Source organism: Oryzias melastigma, linkage group LG18 (genome assembly GCF_002922805.2).
Source record: "Oryzias melastigma strain HK-1 linkage group LG18, ASM292280v2, whole genome shotgun sequence".
Taxonomy (NCBI): Eukaryota; Metazoa; Chordata; class Actinopteri; order Beloniformes; family Adrianichthyidae; genus Oryzias; species Oryzias melastigma.
This window is the reverse complement of record NC_050529.1, coordinates 2,906,659-2,916,271: the sequence shown is the minus strand read 5'-3', so window position 1 is coordinate 2,916,271 and position 9,613 is coordinate 2,906,659. Positions and strand designations below refer to the sequence as shown.

The 9,613-nt window shown below is 44.5% G+C and overlaps 2 protein-coding genes across 2 annotated transcripts; both read left to right on the top strand.

Moving 5' to 3' along the window:
- Nucleotides 1–7,035: 7,035 nt before the first annotated feature.
- gemin6 (gem (nuclear organelle) associated protein 6) lies at nt 7,036–8,549 on the top strand. The gene is made up of 2 exons (XM_024268332.2): nt 7,036–7,232; nt 8,089–8,549. Exons 1-2 carry the CDS (start codon nt 7,054–7,056, stop codon nt 8,459–8,461), a joined length of 552 nt encoding a protein of 183 aa, XP_024124100.1. The 5' UTR covers nt 7,036–7,053; the 3' UTR covers nt 8,462–8,549.
- A 286-nt stretch (nt 8,550–8,835) lies between these two features.
- On the top strand, nt 8,836–9,519 carry LOC118600082 (the record flags this gene model as incomplete). The annotated part of the gene is given in 1 exon segment (XM_036216815.1): nt 8,836–9,519. A coding segment is annotated over 1 exon segment (659 nt), but the record flags the coding sequence as incomplete, so codon positions are not given.
- Nucleotides 9,520–9,613: the final 94 nt, after the last annotated feature.

Genomic DNA, 9,613 nt, shown 5'->3' with positions numbered 1-9,613 from the left:
AAGAAGATTCACAACTACTTTGAGGTTAAAATCCATGAAATAATCATGTGTAACCGTCAAAGCTTGGAGAATTGCTTTTCTGTGTTTAAGTGGACTTTGGGAGCGTTTTATGTGCCACATACAGGATTCACACACACATATAGAGTTGTCCAAACTTTGTTTAATAGAAACCCCTTTTGTTGTTAATTCAGCATTAAAGAATAAACACATCCAGAGACCAGAATAAGGTGACGCCCCTGATATTTGCATAGCCAGAGCTCATTGGGACATGCAAATTACCTCCAATCGTAAAACGCCTCAAATCCCCACGGATTGGGCAATTCTTGTCCTGCCTCTCATATTCAAAACCCTGGCGCACAAGCAAGGATGAAGCCAAGAGCCAGAATTCAGGAAACAGAAACATCACACAAGAGGAGGACGGATTAAAGTGCATTTTTTGTAGTTTTCTAGAAGAAACCAGGCCCTCTTTACCTCTAAGTTCTTCCAGTCTTAAGATCACGTTTTTTCGCGCGTTTTCTTCCTTTTCAACATTTTTGTCTCCAGTTTATTTCATAGATTGATTCCAACATTTTTACAATTTTTGATGCTTTTATTTTGAAACTGATTTCAAGTTATTCTTGAAGATTCTCAAGTTAAAAAAAAAAAAAGTATATTGTGAAGGCTGTTCATTTATTTTCCATGACTGCATTATCAGAATATTGCCGCTTTCCCCAACATGCGTCTGTGTTTGACAGATTCTGCTCATGTGCTGTTCACGTGCATCCACCTAACAGTATGCGGTTCCATCTTTGCCCTCTAGAGGGAGCCAGAGACCTCTAAATCTATTGAGATTAGTAACAAAGGCTTGTTTAACACTTTGTGTTACTTCATTTCTGTTTATTTATGGTTTATTTGTTAAATCTTGTTATTTAAATTATCCCAGGTAAATAAATTAAGTTATTTACTTCTCTGTATAGCATAACAATATGTATGTACAATATATAGGGCGGCAGTGGCTCAGGTGGTAGAGCGGGTCGGCCAATGATCGAAGGATAGGCGGTTCGATTCCGGCTCCTGCCAGCCAAGTGTCGTTGTGTCCTTGGGCAAGGCACTTAACCCTACTTGCCTCCAGTGTGGCTCCACTGGTGTGTGAATGCGTATGAATGTTCCGGTGATGGTCAGAGGGGCCGTAGGCGCGACTGGCAGCCACGCCTCTGTCAGCCTGCCCCAGGGCAGCTGTGGCTACAGTAGTAGCTTACCGTCACCAAGTATGAATGAGGTGTGAATGAATAATGGATATGTAATGTAAGCGCTTTGAGCGTCTGGAAAAGCGCTGATAGATCCAATCCATTATTATTTTGTATTTTGTTTCTTTGTAGACCACACACACATACACAAAGATGTTTAGGTGAATTCTAAAACCATCTATCCCTTCAACTTCTGGAATGAAAAGTTTACTGGGAACTGGATTCTCTGGCCCCTTCTCACTGACCGGAGCTTTGTTGAAAGAAGCTATAAAACCAACATTCCCCTCCGGTGTTTAAACTCTTTCACACAAGTACTACGCGCAGGGAAGCAGCCGGTGTGACAAGTGTTGAGGAATTTCTAGGATTGTCAACCACCATCAGCTGGTAATTTATCCTGAACAATTGCCTAGTTGGAAGTTGGATCATTTTCTTGTTCTAATTGTTTGGTTTCAAATAAAGGGGGGTATGATTAAGGATTTATTAACACTACTTATCTTATTTATACCCCTTTTCAGTACACTGATCAATACTGAAAAATAAATTAGGTGGTTTATTATCACAAATATTGAACTGCAGCATGCACTGGCCCTGACTCACCCCAGGAAAATAGAAGGAGACTTGTAGTCATGCAATCAAACAAGAAAGCAATCAGAAGATACGCCTGCAAAGCCGCCCCATGAAGGAGGAGGGCCTGCTCTTCACTTAAGACCACTGCAAAGCCGACCGAGACTTAAGACTGAAACTCTGGCCTTCCATCCACACGCCTGAGAGGAAGAGAGGTCTGCAGACTCACTGCAGGTCATGGTTTCATCGAAGGAACTGAGATGTTTCCAGAACCTTAAGAGTACACAAATAGTAGATAGAGTAAGTTATTCATCCAAACACAGCTTTATCCGTAGTTTTTGCTAAACCAGACATCTGAACCACAAGAACCTGCTGTACAGTTATGGTTTGCTCTGTTCAAACTCCCTCATGTTCTGAATGCCTGTTATGGTGAAACTGTGACTTTTTTCCAAACTTAACACTTTCTTCTTGTTCTTTATTGTTAAAGATGATGTTCTCACCTTTTCTGTCAACGTCAGAGGTTTACGTAATACAACTAAGAGAAACGTGCTTTTTTGTTTGCTAAACAAACCAAATCTGACTTGTTTGTTTTTTCAAGAATCTCACAGAAAATGATGGAGCTTTTAGGAAAACTGAATGAGTGATTCTGGTTGGCTTATCGTGGGTCTGAACTTTCTGCAGTGGTTGGGACACTGAAACATCGACGTAATGGAGTAGTTCAGCTTGATCAGGGCTGGTTGCACTGGTGCACCTGACGTTTTTTCTTAGGTGCACCAGCAGGAAGGTTTGGTCCACTCACCTTCTCAACTTCAACAGTTTTATATGATCACTTTCCTTTTTATTTGCTGTCAATATCAGAATTACCACTTGAAAATCATTAACTTACAAACTGGTAAAGATAAAGCTCTTTATTAGAAACACAGTTTTACAATAATGATGAATTACATGAACAAGTTGGTGCTTAAAGACCCATTTCAATAAAATCTGCATTGCAGTAAAATCATAAAACAAAAATTAAAAACAAATCAAAATATAGTTTAAAAAATGACTTTAAAAGGCTCCACAGAGCTGAAATTTTAACAAAAAAAGAGAAAAGCTTTTAAAGTTTTAGTGATTAATACAGAGCTAGCATCACTTCATAGGTATGAATTCAAACATTCTGATAGCAGCAGCTCTGTTTGAGTCAGCAGTAACTTTCGTGGTTTTGTTTAATGGCTTCATAACAAATAACTGTCAAAATGATGGGCAAGCGTCATCATCCAATCACTGATGTTTCTTCTTGGCTTCCTTTTTTAAACACAAATTTACTTTTGTTTTTTTAAACATTTTTTTCTTAGTTGTTTTTGTTTGTGGAATTAGAATTAAATCTGTTATTTCTTTATGTATGGCATGTAATCCCATATCTCATTATCTCCCATCTTGTGGTCTACACTTTTTTTGAAGTCATAACCATGTAGTCACAGTTAGGCAAGCAGGAGAAAACCCAGACGCAGAAAGAGTCACAAGCACAATAGTGACTAGAACATAAGGCTCAGCAAACAGGGCAGGAAACCAAACGAGCCGACACACAGAGCTTCAGCAGAGAACCTTAAATATACAAAACCTAATTACTAAAGTGCAGGCAGCTGTGACTGATTAGCAGAATCCACATGAGAAAGGGCGGAGTCACAGCAGCCTGCACAGGAGCAAAGGAAAAAAATGGAAAATCTAAAACAAAACAAACAGAACATGACAGCTGTGAGCTCCCAGTCAAAGTTTCTGCTTTTCACCGCCAGGCTTTCCTCTCATGGTTCCTCATCTACAAACACTACTCTCCTCACAGTTCTATTCTTCAATACAAATCTGTATTCTTTGATTCCTGGTTATCTTGATTGATCAGCTGTTTAACACAAGTGGTCATCTGTTCTCTTATAAAATTCCTTTAAAACTATAACGTCCCAGTTACTCCTGGAGCATGTACTAAAGTTTTTGACGGAATTCAGATACGACGAAAAGGAAAAAATCGCAGTGCTGAAACAGGAGTTTAAAGAATCTTGTGACCCGAGAAAGAACGTGACTTGCATACGGGACATGTTTTTCACAAGAATGCAAAAACAAAAACTATTGACGCATATGTCACGGATTTGAGAAATAAAGCCAAGGACTGTGAATTTAGAGATTTACACGGTTCCCTGGTACGTGACAGAATCACGAATGACCACGTGAGAGGCAGATTGCTCCGGGAAGCAGATCTTACTCTGGAAAAGGCCATTGATATCTGCTGGGCTAGTGAAATAACGACCACTCAAGTGAAAGCTCTCACTGAAGAAGTTGATGTGAACAGGTTGAGAATGACAATGGAAAAAGAAAGTAAACCAGCGAAAACAGAACAGAAAGAAATAAACTGCAACAGATGTGGACTCAAGCATGGAATTAAAAGTTGTCCTGCATTTGGACAAACATGCAACTTTTGCAGCAAAAAGGAAACAATATGGAAAGAGAGTGCACACAGTAGAGCAGAGAGAAAATGAAAAGGAAATGTTCCTGGGAGCACTTAAAAAGAATCATAACGTAATTGCAATGACGGAAACTGATGACACAAACCCTGACATTTGGACATAAAACTTCAAGATAAACAACAAAAAAGTGACATGTAAGCTTGACACGGGTGCAGACTGTAATGTAATGTCAGTAAATACACTCACAGCTCTTGAAGTAAAAGGCATCATGAAAACAAGCAAAACAAGACTTGTTCCCTGTTTTGGTCACAAGGTGGCAGTATTGGGCAATAAACTACTGATTTGTGAGTACAAAGGAAAAAAGCACAAGGTTGAGTTTGAGATTTCTCGGGAAGATGTGAGCAATATTATTGGAGGAACTACATGTTTGAAGTTAGGCTTAGAGCAAAGAGTGTACGAAGTTGGAAAAGATAGAGACATTCTGAAAGACTTCAATGATCTGTTTGATGGTCTGGGTTGTTTGCCAGGTGAATATCACATCCAAATTGATCATGAAGTCTGACCAGTTCTGCACGCCCCCAGAAGGATTCCTGTAGCTCTGAGAGACAGAGCAGTAAAAGAACTACAGAGAATGGAAGAAATGGGAGTTATTACAAGACAGACAGAGCCAACAGAGTGGGTTAACAGTATGGTCACTGTAGTTACACCCAAGAAAATACGCATTTGTATGGATCCAAAAGACTTAAACCGAGCAATAAAACGAGAACACTACCCATTGTTCACTGTGGAAGAAGTTGTGTCTCGTATGCCAAACGCAAAATATTTCTCTGTCCTGGATGCCAACCAAGGGTTTTGGGAAACCAAACTTGATGAAGAAAGCTCAAGGGTCTGCACATTTAACACACCTATTGGACATTATAGGTTCTTGCGGCATTTGGCATATCATCAGCACCTGCAGTTTTTCAGAGAGCCATCGCAGAGATGATAGAAGACCTGGATGGTGTTGAAAACATAATTGACGACCTGCTGGTTTGGGGAGACTCAAAGGAAGAACACGATCACAGACTGATAAAGTTGCTGGACAGAGTGAGACAAAACAACCTGAAACTGAACAGAAGCAAATGTTTCATCAGAACAAAAGAGATCAAATACATTGGACACACATTCACAGACACAGGTCTGAAACCAGATGTTGAAAAAGTAAGAGCGGTGACACAGCTACCTTCACCACAGGATAGACAAGAGCTGCAAGGGTTTCTTGGTATGATTCAGTATCTTGCCAAGTTCATACCAAACCTGTCTGATCGAAGGAGACATGGAGTGGGAGGACGCTCAAGAAGAGAGTTTTGACCAACTTAAAAAGCTTGTCGCCAATGCTCCAACTCTGAGATTTTTTAATGTTAAAAAACCAGTGACACCGTGGGTTGATGCAATGGAGCAGTGTTAATGCAAGATGGACAACCTGTAGCCTCCGGGTCAAGAGCATTAACAGACTGTCAGCAAAATATGCTCAGATAGAAAAAGAGCTACTGGCCATAGTTTATGGTTGTGAGAAATTTAATCAGTATGTGTATGGAGAAGACATTCAAGTTGAAAGTGATCAAAAGCCCCTGGAGAGCATTTTCAAAAAACTACTGCATCAAGCCCGGATGAGATTACAGAGGATGCTCCTGAGATTGCAAAGATACAGCTTCAAAGTGACTTACAAACCAGTCAAGGAACTACATATCGCTGACACACTGAGTTGAGCATTCTTAAGAAGCTCTGTTGAAGAAGAACTGTTGGAAAAAGAGCTGGAGGTAAACACAACACCTCAACTCCCCATGTCAGAAGAAAAACTGAACAAGTTCAAGGAAGCCACAGCACAAGATCCTGAGCTGCAACAACTGAAAGACAGAGTTCAGAGAGCGTGGCCAAATGAAAGACATGCTGTTCATAAAGACTTCACAGAAGAAACAGGAAATATTTAAGGAGAACGGAGGAGAAAACGTTTCCACGAGCAGATGGACAGGACACTACTGGAGAAATGAATGACTACAATGTTGAGAGACACAGAACACACCAGTGCAAGTGAACAGGCCACAGCCGTTCCGGACAGTCAGTGATAACCAAGTTCCAGGTTCATTCTCATATAAAACGAGATCAGGCAGAGCTGTAAGATTTCTGCATTTGGACAGATTTAGAGAGTAAAATCAAGAGAAGAATTTTCAGTTATCTAGAGTTTTTTTGTTAGCGACGTGCAAAGGTTGGCTGTGTGGAAAAAAAAGGAAAGAAAAAATAATATATTTATGTGAGAGATTACTAAATTCTTATTGGATAACTGAAAACGAAATGTGTCCTGGAAAATGTATGCAGTTATGTCGTTTAAAAACTTGTTAAAAAGGGGATGTGATGTAATTGAAATGTGTGCCTGCCTGAGACCACCCGTACCTGGGAGAGTGACGTCAGAGGAGGTGTACACGAGGAATGGTTAATGTACGAGATGGCGAAGTTCCATTAAAGAACCAGTTCTAATGAGTCGGTCGTCCTGACTCAAACACCACAGAAACATAACCAAAGAAGACATTTGTGGTCCGTTTGTCCTCAGCATCGTGCAGTCCTGATCCTTAGTGCTTCTTTTTTAACATTAAAATAATCATTTTCATTATTATAAATATTTAAGTGTTTTTTTTAATTGTTATTAACGTCCAAAGACACTACTCTGACCCATAGACTGTAAAAATATATAGTTATTTTATATACAGTCTATGCTCTGACCGTAAAATGCTGGAGCGGAAGTGACGTATTATTTTGAGCATGCGCAGAGTCATTGGGTAGCCGTATCTATGGTTACAGGTTTACGTTCGTTCAGGAAGCGGAAGCTCACGCTTACAGCAATGCAGCGCGAGTGGCGCGCGTGCGGCCCGCGGCTGTGGCTCAGTCACGTGGACAAACAGGTGAAGGTAAAGACAAGGAGACAAGAGCACCGCGGACGGCTGCTGAGCGTGGACCCCGTGTCCGCCAGGTGAAGCGCGCACGCGACCCGTACGAGCCACCGTAGACCTTTGTTCCCGCGAGCATCTGAAGGCGCGCACACAGCAGCTGACTGCGTCCGTGCGCGTCAAAAGCTTTAAAAGGCCGCTCTGAAGCCTCAAATGACCCGTCTCCATGGAAACCGTCTGCAGTTCTGGTCTGTGATGTGGACAAATGGCGGTTCTTCTCAGAGAAATTCCAGGCGCTCCTGGTCGGGTTCGGCAGCTCCGGGGTCATCTGGACCCCAGTGCTGTCCAGGGGCGGACCAAGCAGTTTGGGGGCCCAGGTGATCGTAAGAGAGGCCCCTCTGCAGCGGTTGTGTTTCTCTGAGTGAAACGACCAAATAACCTCTTCACTGACCCAGTCTGAGACGGCACCGGTCCTCCCAAAGTTCTGATTTCAATGTAAAGATTACAATGGAGTACCGGGCCGCCTTATAAGTAAATCTACAACAATCAAGTTGTAATTTTATTAGGAAAATGTTATCTAGCAGGAAAAGAGACATGCTTTTCAAAATAAAGTGCAACTGTTTGCCTCCATCAGTGCCGACTGCACGGTTCTGGACCGTTTTCCAGACTGCAGGTCCTGAAAGCTTCGTTTCCACTGAGCGGTCCGGTCCAGTAAGGAGTAGTACGGTCTGGTCCAGTAAAATCTGGTGAGCGTTTCCACTCAGTTAAGCCTCATTTCTACTGAGTGGTTTGTGGTTAACAATGGAAAGGCTCAAATACCAGACCGGACCGCTCAGTGGAAATGAGGCTGAAGTCTGCTGGTTCTGACCGCAAGAACCAGTTGGTTTGGAGAACCAGCGGTATCGTGTTGATGTTCAGGTTCTGATCTTGTCCTTCCAGCCTAGTCCTGGTGAACTTGGTGGAGGGCGGAGCCGCCGTGTGCGTGGTCATGGGTCACGCCGTGGAGGAGGTGGAGCTTCTGCAGGAGGCTGGCGGGGAGATGACGGCTCAGCTCTGGGCCCTGTTTGAGCCCTCGCCCTCCAGCAGCCTGGACTCCACGCAGACGAGGAGGAGGAGGGCGGCGGTCTGCAGCTGGCTGAGGAAGAACCGCGTTCCAGTGGAGGAGGCGGGCGAGGAGGTGAGGGTTGCGGGGGCTCTAACCATCGTGGCGCCGTACCGACCCGAGGACTGCAGCAGCTCCAACCAGGTGATCCTGGACCGCGTCCAGAGGCTGCTTCGGACCCAGCAGGAGCGCACTGAGGCCTCGGACTGAACCCCCACCCAGAAGCAGAAGCCCCGCCCTACTGTGCATTGCCATGTGACCTTGTTTCAGAATAAAAGCGTGCTAATATGAATTCAAACATTTGATCTTTTTATTGATTTCACATTCAGTTTATCCTAAAACACAACCCCACCCACCCCATCCCCGAGGGTCTCCGGCTCCAGTTGACACTTAATCCAGCACACATCGTCCTCCAGGGGACCCCGTCGTCCCGAAGGTCCGACCTCGAGAAGACCCGTCCTCCAGAAGACCCCGTCGTCCAGAGGACCCCGTCCTCCAGCAGACCTTGTCCTCCAGAGGACCATGTCGTCCCGAAGGTCCGACCTCGAGAGGACTCGTCCTCCAGAAGACCCCGTCGTCCAGAGGATCCCGTCCTCCAGAGGACCCCGTCGTCCAGAGGATCCTGTCCACCAGCAGATCTCGTCCTCCAGAGGACCCCGTCCTCCAGCGGACCTCGTCCTCCAGAGGACCCCATCGTCCCGAAGGTCCGACCTCGAGAGGACCAGTCCTCCAGAGGACCCCCGTCGTCCAGACGATCCCGTCCTCTAGAGGATCCGTCCTAAAGAGGACCCCGTCCTGCAGCAGACCTTGTCCGCCAGCTGGGCAGGAGGACACACAACCAGCCCCCGAGCTCCTCAATGTTGGCTGGGGGGGACAGACTCATGGCCCCAACCTGAGAGAAAACAGTTCATTTTGGAGGGGGGGTCTCTCACCATGGAGACTGGGCATGCTGAGCATTCTCAGAGCAGGGGGGGTTGGCTGTTGCAGCGTTTTATTCCCTTGTTTGTTAAAGGCCAACATCAACACAAAGGAGGTCCATCAGAACCACAACAGCCTCTGTGGTTCTGATTCTGGTCCCAATCCTCCACAGCTTGGAGCACAGAAGCACAGTCCGGGGGTCGTGGGGGGGTCACGGGCCGGCTCGGGCAGAAATGAAGGACCACACGGACGAGGTTCTGAAAGGTCCTTCAGAATAAGGGCACAGGTATTAACAATCCACCACATCCTGACAGATCACATCTGATCTGATCTGATCCCAGGCCAAGCTCCTCCCCTAAAAAACACTCCCGATCACAATGCTGGGGGTGTGTCCAGCAGGGGGGCGTGACCCTGAGACTCCCTCTTGTAAGTCTTTGGAGGCAG